The 17,475-nt window shown below is 40.3% G+C and overlaps 1 protein-coding gene and 1 long non-coding RNA gene across 4 annotated transcripts in view; one reads left to right on the top strand and one right to left on the bottom strand.

Annotated features, from left to right (window-relative positions):
- LOC107835833 (uncharacterized) overlaps positions 1–16,903 on the bottom strand; it is a 17,455-nt gene extending 552 nt beyond the window's left edge. Inside the window, exons 1-2 of the long non-coding RNA XR_001661664.1 lie at positions 16,701–16,903; positions 16,286–16,482 (exon numbers count right to left, since the gene is read on the bottom strand). This is a non-coding gene — a long non-coding RNA (uncharacterized LOC107835833). The remainder of the gene's footprint in view (positions 1–16,285; positions 16,483–16,700) is intronic.
- Positions 991–11,737, top strand: reep2 (receptor accessory protein 2). 3 transcript variants are annotated; one of them, XM_007548360.2, is made up of 8 exons: positions 991–1,298; positions 3,857–3,929; positions 6,361–6,437; positions 7,337–7,457; positions 7,637–7,750; positions 8,200–8,380; positions 9,154–9,317; positions 9,764–9,895. In XM_007548360.2, the coding sequence occupies exons 1-8, from the start codon at positions 1,267–1,269 to the stop codon at positions 9,776–9,778; spliced, it is 777 nt and encodes a 258-aa protein (XP_007548422.1). In that variant the 5' UTR covers positions 991–1,266; the 3' UTR covers positions 9,779–9,895. The 3 variants fall into 3 exon arrangements, with proteins under 3 accessions (XP_007548422.1, XP_007548421.1, XP_016525093.1); XM_007548359.2 differs by lacking the exon at positions 9,764–9,895 and adding an exon at positions 9,968–11,737 and having other exon boundaries at positions 994–1,298; XM_016669607.1 differs by lacking the exons at positions 991–1,298; positions 9,764–9,895 and adding exons at positions 3,483–3,776; positions 9,968–11,737.
- Positions 16,904–17,475: the final 572 nt, after the last annotated feature.

Here is a 17,475-nt window from a genome sequence, read left to right on the forward strand (position 1 = left end):
AAGTTACGTATCTCGTTATAGCGAGATACGTAACTTCACTTGCGCAGAGTGAAGGAAAGAGGAGACCAGCTGCACAGGCAGGCTGGGAAATGAGAAGTAGGTGATCGGTATCGGTAAAAGAGACAATGATCACCGATCATGCACTTTTTCACGAAAATCGGCCTGATTATGATCGGTGACCGATCGATCGGCATACCTCTAATGACTATAATTTATTTTATAGATAAATTATTTTAAGATTATTGAAAGGCAATATGAGTTATGTGGCTGATTAGGGTCCCAACACCACTAGGGGGCCCTAAGCTAACGTGATTATTTCTTTAATATTATTGAGTAGGCTAAAAGAAACTAGATGCAATTACACATGGAAATTTATTATATAGTTGGTACAAAATAATACGTCAAACTCGTCCTGCTGTTGGCTACTGCCCATGTTGGGAAAATATAAGACATTAAACTTCGTAACTCATTTACTATAAATTCTGTGTTTTTCTGCTGATGTTACTTTCAAGTAACTGAAATAATATGGCACAACTAAATACCACTCTGCTTTTCAAAATCCAAATTGATATTTTTTTGTTTGCTACTCTGTAAGGTTAAAATCAGCAGCCACGATAACACGGAATGATGTAGGCTAATTACATATGAAGCTAAAAATAACCGCGGTGGCAGAGGGGTTAAACGCAATTAATGTATGGATGATTCGGGTTCAACCTTTGCCTCTCATAACCCACCTTATTGTCTGACAACTATGAAATAAAGGCCACTGGAGCCAACAAAACCTTTAAAAAATAGACAGTCAACATGTTACATACAAACTAGCATAGTAGCTTAGGAATGATGAAGCATCTGGTGGTGACATGTTGTCATAGGGGGCCTCAAATGAAAATATGCGTAGGGCCCCGAAAAGGCTTGGACCGGCCCTGAGTACACCGAAATGTGACAGCATGAGGAGGGGAAAACGTGGGGGGGGGGCATTCATATAGTGAAAGCGACGTTAACCAGCGTGGCGCTGCCTCTTTAAGAGCCTGTCTTTCCACCAGTGGCGGAGAGCAGACTGCAGTAGCAGTTCATCCACATCCTCTGTGGCTGTTCATTCACCTGACAGCGCAGCAGCGTGGCAGATCGAGCCGGACCCGCAGCCTCCTGCCCCGCATCAGCACTCACCGCGTCCTGGAGGAGGAATGGGGGGCACCGATCCTGCCTGCTAGCCACAACAAGAGTTCCTAGACGCGGAGAAGGCTCACGACTCGGCAATCCAGCAGCATGGTGTCCTGGATTATTTCGAGGATAGTGGTGTGAGTATGGGCTGGGCTCCATCTGTTGTGTTAAAAACGTTAGCTACATCATCATCGTCGTCGTCAACGGCTGCTCCATTCATCGCCATCTGATGCTCAACGAGGTCTGCTGCGGTCCGTTTCTGCCCAAATGCAGCTAAAACTTTGTAAATAAGAAAACCCCGTGGGCAGCCTGGTGATTGAATCGCGACTAAAGCTACCGTGGGTGCCCACTTTTCCAACACTTTGCACTGTGTTGTTTTAATAAGGGCGATGATGCAGCACAATCTGCGTGCTAACAGCTCCAAGCTAACGACGCTGGCCATTTAAAAACAAACCAAAAGAGAGATTGTTGTGCTGGCGATGAAAAGAAGCTGTTCGTTAGCCAACCTGATTAACATGCAAACCTCGCTGCGGACAAGTAAACGCATACAAAACAGCCTTCAGTGGCCTTGAACTCAGTGTTGACTGAGTAAAGGTGGATACCTTAATTTATTTATGTTAGTTTTTTTTTGTGAAGATATATCTGTGTAGCATCATAAACTAGGGCCTCATTCTTCCACCTGGACACACCACATCCCCACACTGTGGATGACTCAACCACAGCCAGTAGCTCCAGTCGTCCTGATTTCTTTCCAGGGCAGGGCCAAGAGTATTTGGGGCCCGAATTTACCCAGGATCCCACCTCCCAGTTACATCGCCCACCCACTGACTATCTTTATATCGGATCTTAGTAGTTTTACTTGTTTTTTTTTTATTTTTTTACCCGACCTTTTTGGGTTCCCTACATTACAGCACATTTAATACTAACCACACATCAGCTTGTAACAAGACAGGGGGATATTTCTACCTATTTTGACAATCAATGATTGAAGTAATCTATTGTAAGGAAATATGATGATATGACTCTATAAAAACATGTGGTAGACTTACCTTGGTTTGGGCAGAGGTCATATTCTCCCATATTTTCAACGAGATCACGATTGAAATAAATGGCTCGAACACAAATGTAATTTTATCTTCTAATTCATAAAAAGTTTTTTCATCATCAATTGACATAATTTATTAAACAGATGGCCTTGCATAAATTATCAAAGCGATATATTTTGCGGGCTAACTCTATTGATCATTCAAGTTCGAGTGCAGCATTTAAATGCAAACTTTAATATTTACCTCCTTTGGTAATTTGGTAATTTTAGCTGCTTAATCAGCTTAAATTTTAAAGTATATCAAGTTTGATGATTCATAGAATTCACATATAAAAGCCGACTTCTGTCTCAGCAGCAGCAGCTTAAGTTTGCTTATGTCTGGCTCTGGCTACTTTATTTCCTTCCTTACATGTCAATAATACTGACTTGAAGATTTAAAGGGGCCTTTGATATAGAAATAATGATCCTTCCTATAAATATTCCTGGATTACGTAACAGTAACACTGCTAACAGTTTGCTTCTAGCTGACTCCTCTACCCTGCTGTGCCTCAGGTAGTCATGCAATGATTAGGCAGTGTGACCACATATGCATCATAATAGCTTCAGCACTTCAAACAGTCGACTGTTTCTCTTCTTTATTTAGCTCTTTGAACACGCAGAATGCTTTGCAAAGGAAAAAAAAATCATACTGCTTTAGCTTTTTTTATGTTGCAGTTGCACATTTCAACATATTTTATTAGATGAATCACTTCCAAATTGCACATAATTGGTAGCTGGAAGGAAAATGATACACAATTTTCAACGTTTCTGGTGTGACTATAACGGGACGAATACATTTGCAAATCGTCAAACCATTTGAATAGGCAATGCAGCTTCTATGCATTTGAGTCGGAAGGGAACGACTGTACATCCACAGTGAGGTGAGCTTGTGAAATGGAGACAAAGAAGTTCGTATTAGCTCAGGCGACGCACAAGCCTTGGGGTCTGCTTCCAGTCTCTTTGCACACAAGACTGAGCAGCTCAGACTCTACTGTATATAGGACAGAAGATCTGAGATGGTAAGGAGGGGGAGAAACGATAAATACGCTCAAACCGAGTCTCAGTCTGCTGCACGTTCAATCCCTTAGATTTAGTTAAAGGTCACTGACTAATCCAGCTCTGGTGACAGCCTTTTTGTGTGTGTGTATGTGTGTGTGTCTGCCGCTTAGCATATGTCACATCAGCACAAATCCACACAAAGAACAAAGGGTGCAACCAGATGCTCATCAAAAACACAGCTCTGTGAGCTCAGAGTCCCGGAGTTGCGCACGAGCCAACACTTGGCCTCCCACCCTTGACAGACCTATCTGTGTGTTTTTCCATTTTATCTCCCTGCACTTTTCCTGTCTGTGTGATCTCCATTACTGATTGTTGGAGCAGAATGTTTTTTGTTTTTTTTCCCCAGCAGCAAATAAAAAAAGGGCTGAGCTCGTTCAAGTAAAAGTAGGACAAATGGTGCAGAATAAGCAGCCGTCTTTTGTTTATATAAGCTCAGCGCAAACACGACTCGTCTCCACGATTGGGTCCGATTGTGGGTATCCGTACGCAGAGGTCATGTTCTCCTGGTGAATCTCCTCACGCTGACCCCTTGCTCCTTTTCTGCTTTTCCAGCCTCGCCTTTGGGACTCTGTACCCAGCATACTCCTCCTACAAGGCTGTCAAAACGAAGAACGTGAAGGAATATGTGAGTATCACCTCTGGTCATGGAGTGGCAGCGGGCCGTTCATGACCTCCTTCTGTTCAGTTCTTCCTCCTGGCGGTTCCTGCCCTCGGCTGCTGCCTGCTCTTTTTATGGACATCGTCCCGACTTCAAAGAGTTATTGTACACTAGTAACATTTTAGGGTTTAGGTCGCAATAGGCTGATATTGCTTAGTAAGAAATGACACTTTCAGTGTTGTTTTTTTATACAATGTCAGCCACCTGAATATTTTATTGACTTCTCCATAGTTCAGTAAAGTGTGTTGAAGACTTAAAGCATGAAACAGTCAAGCTAGTAAATTAAAGAAAGAGGGTGTTGGCTGTTTGAAAATGTTTTGGAAAAGGAAATGGACCGTTTTATTGTGAAAGCTTTTCAAGATGCTTTTTTTTTTTCCTCCTCGTAATCTGCAAAAAAAAGATTTCTGGCTAGAAAATCTTCCAAATGATGATGCACTGTAGGACCCAAATAAGCAAAACTGTGGTTTTATCCTCTCTCTAACTGCTAAAACATTGTTGCGTTTGGTCATGAAAAGCTAACGTTTTTTTTTTTTAAAAGAACCCACTAACTTTTTCATCACGCTGTTGATGGGAATTAAAGACTTTTTCTTTTTTTTTTTATTAAGGTCAGAAGCAGGCACATCCTGGATCTTTGTAAATTACACATTCGGCTTCAAATTAACTTTTATTTTTGGTAAAGTTACGACATTACAAAAAGAGGAAACAAAATGAAACACTCTTTTACAAACCAAATAATTTACCGAATAAGGAATAGGCTGAAGCTAAGGCTTACACTTTGCCTGCCTTATTCATATTCCCAGCAGCCTACAATAGTGAAATGTATCTGTTGTCCATATACATAAATACATACGCACACATTTATATTTAAACAGGCATGTATAGACAAATACTCATATACACATACATCTATGGTCACATTTACATTGTAAAGTTCATCACCTTGACAACTGAAACACACTGAGATTTTACTTTGCTTTTCTCTTTAGCATGTTCAAATATTGGCAAATTATATTCATTCTCACTCACCTTAAAGTCCTTCCAGAATGAAGACTTTTGATCAGTGCTCTGTACATTATATGACATATTTTTGTACATGCAATTTATTTAAATTTGACAGTATTACTTTGAATAAAAATGTTTATTAGTTGGTTCACAACATCCCGCTTTATTAATAAACCTAATAGCGTAACATGATAACAAATTAGCCTTGGTAAAGCAAGACCTTACAAATAAATGAAAGCAACTTAGAAACTGTTGCTGTGCTGTTTCTAATACATGCCAACAGTTTCTGATTAAATCAGTTAAATTAGTTTAACTGATTTAATCAATCAGTTTAACTGATTGATGATAACACTTGTTTATTCACCAATATTCTGAGGCGCCTACATTGTTATTGCTGAAAAGTTTGGTCACCATTGTTTTCAGATGACCTCACTTCTTTGGCAGATTATTCATGATCAAATAACGGTCCACACCCAGACACGCTCAAACTTAGGTCCCGCTTTATGTTGCTTTTAATTTCCACCTCTAAATCTTTTGTAGACCTAAAAGATGTGACGATCAGATATGGAAATATTCCAGACGGTTGAAACAAGCTATATTTATTTCATATTTATTGTGTGTTTCCCTCCTGTCCTGTATTTGTGTGGTGTCGTAAAAAAAAAAAAAACAGAATCCAGTCGGAGGCTCACTGCGCTGGTCCTAATGTATTGAAAAGCGTTTCTAGGGGAAACCAACAAAAAGGGCTGCAGAGACCCATTCTGCCTTTAGCTGATGGTGTGGCAGCTAAATGGGGTTCCTCCTGCTTACCTCATCGCTGCATCAGTAGGCGACGAGGGGAGGGAGGAGCTGGCCCTCAGCCTAGATTTCTGCTGGAGCGCAGTCTCCTCCTGGCAGGTTACTATGGCAACGCCTCGATTGCCGCTCAAGCAGAAGTGGCGAGTGATGGGAGGAGGAAGAGGAAAGAGGGTGACGCCATTTTTAAAAAAAAAAAAAAGCTGATGTTTTGGTTCCGATCCCTCTCCTCCCCATCTGACTAGTTAAATGAGCCGCTTGATGTGGTTTTGTCTTGTGGCTGCACGTCCGTCTGACTCCCGTTAAACATCCACATTTATTCTCCCACTTCAACACGAAAGGTTTACGGCACTGAATCTGAACCCTCGTGTTTTTCGTCAGTGCTAATTTGCCTTCAGTTATTGGTTTTAAAGCTTGCTTCAGTAGTCTTTTTTTTTTTTTTTTTGAGTCTTATCTGGTGTGAATTAATGAAAACGTATTTCGCTGCTCGGCTTGGGCGCGTTGGTAACCTCCGTGTCGCGTCGCGCGTTCCCACGCGTGCGTTTTCATGTGCTGCTTTTCCGATGTCCTCTCGTTTCTCACGTTTGCGCGTTTGTCTCTGCAGGTAAAATGGATGATGTACTGGATAGTGTTCGCCCTGTTCAGCACAGCAGAGACGGTCACAGACTTGCTCCTGTCATGGTGAGCGAGGATCTTGATCTTGACATGCCCGCGAAGCTTGTAACAAATAACCAGCTTTGCATGACCAGACGTTTGAAGTGCTCGGGTTAGTTTTAGTTTAATCTACTTTTCAAAGTTTTTTTTTTTTTTTTTAAAAGCAGCCAGCTGCTGCTTTTCATATAAACCACTTCTGAAGTTTTTGTCTGTTGCAGAAAATTGCTCCAAAGTGTTAGGGAGAACTGTAAGCATTTTTCTAAAACTAACTCAAAGTAGGTACCTCAAAGAGAGACCATCTAGGTTACACAGCTATTACGTCTATCATAAGATTAAATTAATTATCTCTATCTATCTCATTTATTTGTTACAAGAAGAACACACGTGTTGTGGTACAAACATGCCATATTTACACAAGTGATGGATATCTTGGGTCTGTTGCAAACAGTTTTATGTGAACAATAATCACAAACAGTGATCACATCACCTTGAGAGCCTTGCAAAATGATGCAGATCATTTTGTTTCCAAACATTTACCATGATTTTTATTCACTGAAATGGCAGCTTTTTTTTATTTTATTTTTTTTTTTAGATTTATATAAAATATATTTCAAAGTAAAGGTTATATTATGTCAGGTTTTATGAGCAGTTTTTGATTGTATAGTGAATGCACACAAAAATAGATACAAGCTGTAGCACCACTTGTGTTTATGTTTGCTTTCTCTTGTAGCTATAATAATGTAAAAGAAATGCATATAAAGTACTTAAACATTTATGGAAAAGTTTAGGTTTTGCAGGAAAACCAGGCCCACTTTCTCCTTTTCTCCTGTCTCAGAGTTTTTAATCTCAATTGTGAGCTCACCTGCAGGAGAAGCTTTTAAATCCAGCCTTTTGTTGAAGCTTCAACTTTTTATTCCTTTTCCCAGGTTTCCGTTTTACTTCGAGCTAAAGATAGCCTTCGTGATCTGGCTCCTGTCGCCCTACACCAAGGGCTCCAGCGTTCTCTACCGCAAGTTTGTCCACCCGACCCTCTCCAACAAAGAAAAGGTAGACGTCTCGAGCCGCACAACAATGACAACGTAATCCACATCCGCGTTAAAATATTCATGTCTGTTTCAAGTGCCTTTTACGCTAGTGGTTCCTTCGTCCTCCTGACACCCCGTATTGTGTGTCACCTTTTTTTTTTTTTTTGTCACCGACGCTCCTGCTCCCGCTGCTGTGTGAAGGAAATTGACGAGTACATCGCGCAGGCCAAAGACAGGAGTTATGAGACCATGATGAAGTTCGGAAAACGGGGTCTCAACCTCGCCGCTAACGCAGCCGTCACCGCAGCCACCAAGGTGAGGCGTCCAGTCTGTGGTGAACTGTCTTTCTGTTGTTCCTGTTAAGATATATTATGTGTAGAATCCAGGTTGCCTCCCAGCTCGTGTTTAAAAAAAATGTGATTCAATTCTCAAGAGAACACAGAGATCAGTCAGAAGTGTTGAAATGAACCAAAGTTTATCTTCCCACCATGTTTACCTTTCTTGCTGCAGTGAAGATGATGGTAAAGGTGGTAAAACAAGAGATTGAATCTTAAAGTCGCCATAGCAACCCCTTTTTTTTTCTTTAAGGTTTTCTAGGTTATTTTTCAGGGGTTCTTATAATTGTGAAGCATTCTGGAAGGTTATGCAAAGTATCTAATATCTTTTTTTGTCTGTCAACTCCAGCGTCTCCTTTACAGAAGCCGAACGGGCAGAAAAGATGCGCTCGTCTCTTAACGTCCGTTTTCTTTTCCCATAATGCCCAGGGCCAGGGTGTGCTGTCTGACAAGCTGCGCAGCTTCAGCATGCAGGACCTGACCCTGATCAACACGGAGGACGAGCTGGACCTGCACACGGCCGAGGTTCGGACGAGACGAGAGCACATGGACGAGATGAGCTCGGGGTCCAGCACGCTGCCGCGGGCGCGCAGCTCCTCGGCTCGCCACAGTAAGCCCACAAGCTTCCCATCAGCCAGGAAGTGGTGCACACATTTACAAATATCAGCAAGCGTTAACTGTGCTAAGAGAGTGACTTTAAGGACTTTGTTCATTGAAAGCAGGGCGGGTCGTATGAGGAGTCATATGACTTCTGACTCTGCAGCTGGAGGATAATAAAGCAGTCCAGAGAGAGGGGAGTTGGGGGGGGTTGAGGTGGGGAGGATCATGTGATTCTGGAGGGAAGAGAGGCTCAGAATGAGGACTCTTTGTCTCTCTGCTGTTTATGTTGTCCTCAATACTGAGACGCTGAAGCTACAGGACTGTCCGATATCGGTCAGACACCCAGCAAGTTTCAAAAACTAGAACGGCAAAACAAACAAAAATGTCCAATTTGTTTTGCTGCAGAAATAATTACATTTCTACAAATCAAATTATTTCAGGTTTTATTTTTCAGTACAACAGATTTCCATAGTGGGGTTGAAGTTGACACAAACATTTCCCATGTTGAATGATTTCTGAATCTCTTTTTTTTCTTTTTTTGTTTTTTGCCTGAAAGTTTTCTTATTCAGTAGCTTTTTTTGTTTTAATATAAACTTCACAACTCCAATTTTCTGCAGTAGTGCCACAGCTTTTTTTATTTTTTATTTTATCATTCCAAAATAAACAAGGTGTAATAATTAGTCTGGCAGAAGGAGAAATCAGAAACAGGCCTTTGTTTTATATAGTTTGTTGATGTGAGTGTAAAACCCCAAGATGCTTTTCTAACTAACGTTCCCTGTCCAGCCCGCTCGTCAGCGCCTGTTGCCGACGACACGTCATCCCAACACGGATCCGACCAATCAGACACGAGGACCGAACACTCAGATGACGATCTGGGAGACAAAGCTCCCAAACGGAGCGCCAGCGTCACCAAGACAACCAAAAAGGTAGCGGCTGTGAAGACAGAGGTAAGAACACGCTTCACGTAGCTTGTCTAGGATTTTTTAAATTTTTTTTTTTTTAATCTTTTTCTTGTGCTTTTGTCAGGATGTTTTTTTTTCTTTGGTTTATCAGTTTCATAGATTACTAAGAGGAAAACACAAATGTTTCAACTTTAATTGCTTTCTGGGAAAGTATTTTCCACATCTGAATAAGAATGAAAAAACATTGAAACATGAAAAAGTATTTGAATTTCTTTTATTTTATTATTTTTTGCATGATTATCTCTCCACTTATCAAACCGTATGTTTGATAAGCCGCCCATCTATCTGTCCATCTAGCCATTCATTTTGTCTGTCCGTCCATTCATCCGTCCTTTCCATCCATCTCTGTCCACGCCCTTTTCCGTCTGTCGATTTACCTTTTCTTTCTCCTCATCCATCTCCTTATCCTCCCTCTTTTTGGTTTTTCCCAGGTCCACATCAGCTGAAAATCACATCACTATTTATCCTTTTTAACAACGTAACAAAAAGGAGTCAGAGCTCTGGAAAGTTCAGTCTGCAAAGGGATTGAATGTTGTAGGGACTCCAAAGATTTGGTTCTTCTTTTGTTTGTTTTCTCTTTCACTCCTTCAGTTGATTAACTGAGCTTCTTCTTCGCTCTTCCCTCCCTCTCCCAGCCTCAAACCAAGACAGTGAAAAAGGTCACAAAGAAAAAGACCACCACTAACAACGCAGAGACGCCTCCCTGAGTCCTGCTGTCCTCACCCACCGGATCCCTCATCCACCCCACGGCCTGCCGTCCCTCCTCCTCCTGCTGGGTCTCCACAAACACATTGGCTTTGTACATTAAGCACTGAAACTGTCACTGCTGCTGGTTTTTAGAGCAAAGTGTGGATGGCGTCTTTTTTTCCTTTTTTTTTTTTTCAGGTCACGAAGAAAAGAGCTTCGGTTTAAACTGTCCGGTTGCATATTCTGGGTCAATGTTTAGGGGCAGTTTAGATGCGACTTAAGCTGTTTTCTTTAGATTGTTTTCAAGTTGGTCATCTGCTCAGAAGTACTCCTGCAGACCGAGGTCTAATTTGTGTTCCCAGTTTAGGCTGTGTGATCTCTTTTTAGATTTAGGCTGCTTTTTCTTTATAGCAGCGCTGTTTAAATAAACTGTTCTACGCATTTAGTTTCCTGAAGTTGGGTCGTCTCCCGGCTGTTTCCAGGTGAATTCTTCAGACACGGTTTGCGCCTTCACCCCGACTCGGCCACAGCTCCACAAGCACTCGGTTAGCCATGCAAAACGACACAATGTCAGAGGAGTTTTCAGTGGAAACGGAGCTGTTGAGACCTGCGGAAACGCTTTCCTCGGCGTCCTTTGGTTCCAGCTAGAACACAGTCGGCGGCGAACTTGAAACTCATCTCTGGAATGGTTTGGACCGTTTTATTCTACGCCTTTTGTTTTGTCCCGCAGTTTAATTTGAGCCTGGCTCCGACACGTTCAGGTTCTCATTTAGTTTTAAAGTGACTTTCAGATCAGTGCAGGTGCTTACTTTGTTTATTCAGACTCCATTCTTATTATGTCCCTTTAATTTGAGTGTTTCTGGAATGCGTCTCTGGCGAGTCGCCATAACGCGACACGGCCGCTTCCACCACAGCGATGGCTGGTTTTCACTGCTTAAGGGGAAACTCTGCACTTTCTCTTTGCGGTCGTACCCGGATGTGTGTGGAGACACGTTTCTTCATCTTGCTGTCAAACATCAGCTGGATTTTCTGGTCCAGGTTTTGTAGTTGCAGATGTGGAGGGAGAGTCAGACTTGAAGTAGCCCGACGGACTGCATGGATTCTTCTGGATGCTGTACATTTTTTCTTTTTTCTGTTTACACTTGATTTAACCAATAGGGGGAGACAAACTCCACATTAACTATGGGGCACATAAATAACCCCAACTGTACATACATCATGAGCTTGTGCCTGGTTTCCCTTCACTTCCTTTCCTGGCCTTGACAAATCAGACGGACTGAGAAAGGAGGAATCTCAGGCCTTATCAGAACAGACTTTAGCTCAATAAGATGATTCCTCTGCAACTTTTTTTTTTTTAAGGAAACCATCTCTTCCAATGAGTCTTTAATACAATACTGAAGCTTGAATATTATCAGCCTGATTACAAAGTATTTTACGGCAAAGTAAAAAAATAAACTACATTTTTGCTCTGAAGGGGTTACACAATTTAAGGACATCTCATTTTATCGCTGCATTTTTATCATATTTATTGTTGATTACTTTGTTTCTTATTAGTGTGGCATACAAAGATGCTAATTTGTATATTTTGTTTGTGCCAAATCTTAGAGGCTTTGTGTGAAATGGTCAGCAGAGTATCTGCTGGGACAGTGCTTTCCAAAAAGGTTGCTCATCTGTAAAGAAATGGCTATTAATAAAATAAAGGAAATTAAATCCAGCTCTCGGGGGTTAAAGTGTGGTTGAATATGAAGTACAGTGTTGCTTTAGGTGTGTTTCCAGGAAAGGGTGTATTTATTTATTTTATTATTTTAATCTGTAGAAAATTGAAACTATAAATTTACTAAGCTGTGCAGAATCACATTGTTTCCTAGTTATTTTATCATTATTGCATCCAAGCTGTTTCTTCATGCTTACTAACATGCTACATTATACCAGAGTCCTGCTGGAAGATAACAGAAGTCCAACATTTAAAAAAAAAAAAGAAAAGAAAAAGGAATGGTGCGCAAACTAAAAATGCTCTTGTGATGACTGCAAGTCCTAACAAAAATATGAACATGAGAAAAAACAGAGCATACAGTATCCCATTCTTTAATAAAGCTTATAGACAGAAGTAGGTAGTAACTAGTTACATTTGAGTAATGTTTTGAAGAAAATATGTGAGTAACAATGTTTACTTTCTCTCAAGTATTTTTGACACAGTGGTACTCTTGAGCAGTGTTGTGGTTAAGACCACCTAACACAAGACCAAGACCAGAGTGTATCGAGACCGAGACAAGACCAAGACTTTTAGGGTCCGAGACCAATTCAAGACCAAGACCGAGGGAAGTTGAGACAAAGTCAAGACCAAGACCAGCGCCCCACGCTACATGATACGATAAAATGTGAAATATGACCAAAATTGCTTCTCAAACTGATCTCAAAGATCCATATTCCCATAAAAAGACCTAGATATTAAATACTTGATAAATTTGACCAATATTAAAAGCAGAACAAACTCTTTGTTCTGCTTTGCTTCCATCTCTGTGCTACAATCCACGGTGGTCTGGTGCCATCCCTAAAAAGATGACGCCCTGGGCATTTGCCTATATTGCTCATGTCAGAAACCACCACTCTCTGTACCATTTAACATGGCAATTGAGGCAATGCCCAGATGGCAAATAACGCTCAACTATGAACACTGACCAAGGAGCAACAAGCAAGAAGTAACCATGCACCATGCGCTCACTGTGACTGTTCTCACCCTCTCTCCCACTACATGAGGCAGTCTGACACCATGGCACACATTACAGCTGCCACTTTGAACGAAAACAGTCAAAGAGCAATGTGCATGCTCTGCGTGCTCTTTCATTCTTGTGTTATTTATTTGTTAATTTAAAAAATATCAATGTACATAATTAAATAAAATAATGATAGGTACTGCAGTGTATGCAGAGCATTACAAGAACAAAGAAGAGTGTTCTGTCAGGTCAGCATATGCTGTCAGATCGTCATACGCTTAGAACGAACTAACGGCTATATCTGTGAGTTATAGCCGTGAGTCACGGCTATAACTCACCATATCATTTTATTTAATTAGCAACATAGAATCATGATGCTGGTCATCATACACTAACTGAATGTATGCTATCCTGACAGCGTATGGCCATCTGATAGAACAACGGCTCTCAGCGACACTCTAGTCCTATCTAATAAGTAAAGAGACGAGCAGATGAATCGTACAGTTCCTGAATGTCACATCACTATATTGCAGACTTTTGGACACAGCGTTGTCCCATATATGCGACAAGTCAGTCAACACCTCCGCACAATAATTCAGCGCAGTGAGTGACACCTTTTTTTCATCACAAATAACGTGTCTCTGTACAGCTAGCTTTGCTAACATCGCGTCATCGGAGCTTACCTTTCTTTGAAGTACTTTTCTAAGTGACGAAAAAAGTTAGACGTTGTCCCCACCGTCTGTGAAAGCGAAGCGCTGCTGAGTTAGCTGTGGCCATCGGATTTCTTATGATTTATGCAGCGCTATTCCATTACTGACGATTAGACAGACATCTTCTGCCGCTGAGGAAACCACTGCGCATGTCTCAGAGCGCCGCGTGGGAGTGAAAAGTGGGGAGGGGGAGAAACAGAAACACGTTATTTGTTGGATTTTAATCGGTGCGTTTTGCATCCAGTGAAAACAAAGATGTTAACAAATAAAGTGGACAGTATGCTGTACGTTTAGTGATATTTTCACAGTTGCGGTCTCGACTGGTCTTGAAATAAAATGCCGAGTCCTCAGCGCCCGAGACCGAGACCAAGACCGATCTCGAGTACAACACTGGTGTATGCTGTATTATTTTTACATTAATAGCATACGTTTTCTATGTTGTGTTTTTGCTTTATGTTGCTTTACTATGTAAAGAAATAATTTGGGAGATTTGTTAAAACTTACTAATAAAGAAGCAGATACTTTCAAACACACAACTCCAAAATACAACGTATAGTAAGAAAAACAATCTAAATAAAGATAAGAAAGATGCAGTATTATGCTTTTGTATTTAGGAAACTGGTTTAAGTCTAGCATTAAATCTAAGCAAAAATAGATTGGATTGAACAAATATATAACCTGTAATACTCTGAAATAATGAAGCGAAAAAACTGGATATAAGCTTCAGTATAAAAGTAAAACCAAAACATGCAGGGTCATGTCTACAGAAAAAAAAAAAAATTTGCAAGTGATAATGAGTGCAATAAAAAAAGTGAATTTTAGAACATACCCGTGTGTGTGTTATTTCAAATTGAAGCTATCCTTGGATGTTTTTTATCATGTGCTTTGTCTAAATATCTGCATTGAAGTGTCTCTACTATAAAACAACCTGCACCTTGTAAATTCTAGACATAAAATAAAGTGATGTGTGTCTTAATTAGCCACTGAACCAACAGCTTACAAACATTTCACTGATTTATCTAAAACTTATGAGCCAGTCATGTATATAATTCACACCAAATCTACTGTCAACCACAGTTGGTCTGAGACAAAACTGGAACCTGGTGAAAAAACAAGCTTCCAAATAGAATATCATAAACACAACAATCACTATAAAGATACCTTACATTTGCTTTCCATAGTTAATCAAAATTAAATTTTTATTCATTGAACGTAAAACTTGCTACAGTTTTTTCTGATTCTTCTCAAGTAATAAATTAGGACATAGGATTATAGAGGTCAAGGTAATATTACACATTCTAGAAATGCATGCAAACTCAGCATAAAAGAACAAAATCACCACAATCTAAATTGCAATAAAAGGATCCTAGCAGTGTCTGAACTGGTAACTTATTTACATATTATAAATAAATCATTTCATAAGTCAATCATTGGTTTACTTATGAAATAATTAACAAATATGTGGGGATTTATTGACCACAGTTTTATTTTTATAATACTATCATTTTATTGACACTTATGTCACATGAAAGATAAGAGTACCGTCTTTGTGCTGACAAGAAAACAACCTGCTGAATAATATTAATCAATCATTAATCTTTGTCTAGATTAATGTCAAGTTGTCAAAACAAAGACATTTTCAATAATGTCAATTAAAAGTGTCATGATTTACCGAATGACTCTTTATGACAACATTCATAAATATTTATGAAGACTTATTCATGTTCATGACAGGTGTTTATGACGGTGTCATGTCAGTCTTATTCACCCGCCTTCAAATAAAGTGTTACCGGCTGGGTTTATGTAGATTTCATTTTTAACAAAATATTTATACCTTTATTTCATAAAAATAATGGTTGACTTTTGGCATTTATGTTGAAATTTGTTGGTGCTGTTTACAACTACGATTTTCATGTTCAAAAGCAATTTTTTATGTTCCATCTTATAGTAATAACTTAACAAAACTGTTTATTTGACTTCAAAGACTAGAGTCAAGACTGCTTTACATTTAATTTATACGTTGAAAATTTGTATAGTAAAATGCAATAAATTAGTTGTAATGTACAGAAGATAATTAGCAAGCTCAAGAATATGTTGAGCTCTTAATATATAATAGTAAAGGTTAGTTATAAAAACTAGATGACATGTCAATTTATGGTCTTAAATTTCAAAATAAAGTCTGCAAATTGATTGTAGAAAGGTTTCATTTTTACATTACTTTGCATGAGCTACTTTCAAACTAAGTGTTTTGTGTTCTTCAACTACATTTCCTGTGGACTTAGAATTAAATTTTGTTTCAAAATTATGTTAAGAATATATTAAATACATTAACTTTAATATATTTTACACTATAATTAACATATGGTATAGAATACAGACTTCAATGGTTTGGAGGACAAAAGTTTTTGGAAATGTCCAAGGTTTTTAAAAAAAGTTTTTTAATAAATCACAAAAGAAAGAGTAAAAAGAGAGAGAATTTCAGTTTTGGGTTAACAAAATATTGGTAAATTTTACATAAAAACTGTTAAATTATGGAAAATATTTAATGGAAATTCTGAAAAAAAAAAAAAACAGTAAATGTCCTGGTAATTCTCCGCCAGGATATTTTCAGTGTTTTTTTTACAGAATTTCCGTCAGAAGTTTCCCGTAATTTAACAATTTATTTCAATTTTTTTCCATAAAAAAAGGAGAAATGTCCTGGTAATTTTCTGCCAATACATTTTATCGTTTTTTTTATGTAATTTTAGCAGAATTTTTCCGTAATTTAACAGTTTTTTCCCCTGTAATTTAACATATACAAACTGTTAAATTATGGCCCTCCACCACCACCACTTCAGGCGACATTTACCATATTCCCATATAGCCCTAATTATATAAATAAAATAGCATTTATAGGGGGATCGGGGGGATTAACGTCTCTCCTTCGCCCCCTTCCTTCTACAGGTAGACCTCCTCCCCCTTCTTGCAATGCACCGTTCGTCCGTCCCCCCAGCACTCAACGGTACGCTAGTTCGCCCCACCCTCTTCGACCCCTCACATCTACCTCTACATTGAGGGGGGGGATAGTGTACCTCTCATGGTACACTAGCCCCCCCTCAATGTCTCTTATTCGCCCCCCTCCTTCTACAGCCAGACCTCTTACCCCTTCTTGCAATATGCCGTCTGTCTGCCCCCCCAGCACTCAACGGTACATTAGATCATCCCCACCCTCTTCGACCCCTCACATCTACCTCTACATTGAGGGGGGGATAGTGTACCTCTCATGGTACACTAGCCCCCCTCAATGTCTCTCCTTCGTTCCCTCCTTCTTCGCTTCCCCCACCCCCTACCTCTATAAGGATACGTCGGCCCCGCACCTTCTCTCCTTCTTCTTCAAACCTCTTCTAGCTCCCCAGTCTGCCACTGTTCCTTCGGCCTCCCATTCTGACTCTTCGGTACCTCCACCTTGCTCTGACTGTAACAACGGTACTCTCAGATTGAAAACTTGTACGCATTCTTAAGGCCATAATCATCTGCTCTGGTAGGTTGCGAAGTTCTGCTGAGGAAACACATCCAGTTTTGACACTTCTGACAAGGTGTCACTCAGTTGGTGAGAAAAAAATCCTGAAAACACCATTAGGCATGAGGACTCAGGTCTGTCGTGAGTCGGAGACGGGCCCTGACTTGGAGATCTGTCCAGACTCAAGGCAGGTCCTGACTCTGAGACAGGTCCTAACTCAGAGACAGGTCCTAACTCTGAGACAGGTCCTGACTCGGAGACAGGTCCTAACTCTGAGGCAGGTCCTGACTCGGAGGCAGGTCCTGACTCGGAGACAGGTCCTGACTCGGAGATCTGTCCAGACACGAGGCAGATCCTGACTCTGAGACGGGTCCTAACTCGGATGTAGGTCCTAACTCTGAGACAGGTCCTGACTCGGAGACAGGTCCTGACTCTGAGACAGGTCCTGACTCAGACATCTGTCCAGACTCGAGGCAGGTCCTGACTCGGAGACAGGTCCTGACTCGGAGGCAGGTCCTAACTCTGAGGCAGGT

Source organism: Poecilia formosa, unplaced genomic scaffold (genome assembly GCF_000485575.1).
Source record: "Poecilia formosa unplaced genomic scaffold, Poecilia_formosa-5.1.2 Scaffold26, whole genome shotgun sequence".
In the NCBI taxonomy this organism is placed as follows: domain Eukaryota; kingdom Metazoa; phylum Chordata; class Actinopteri; order Cyprinodontiformes; family Poeciliidae; genus Poecilia; species Poecilia formosa.

What these genes read in the sequence shown, in the direction of transcription:
- reep2 (XM_007548359.2), top strand. Translation starts at nt 1,267, where the DNA reads ATGGTGTCCTGGATTATTTCGAGGATAGTGGT. An exon ending in ATTATTTCGAGGATAGTGGT is followed by an intron (nt 1,299 to 3,856) that starts GTGAGTATGGGC and finishes CTGCTTTTCCAG; the next exon opens with CCTCGCCTTTGGGACTCTGT. An exon ending in TAGCGGCTGTGAAGACAGAG is followed by an intron (nt 9,318 to 9,967) that starts GTAAGAACACGC and finishes TCCCTCTCCCAG; the next exon opens with CCTCAAACCAAGACAGTGAA.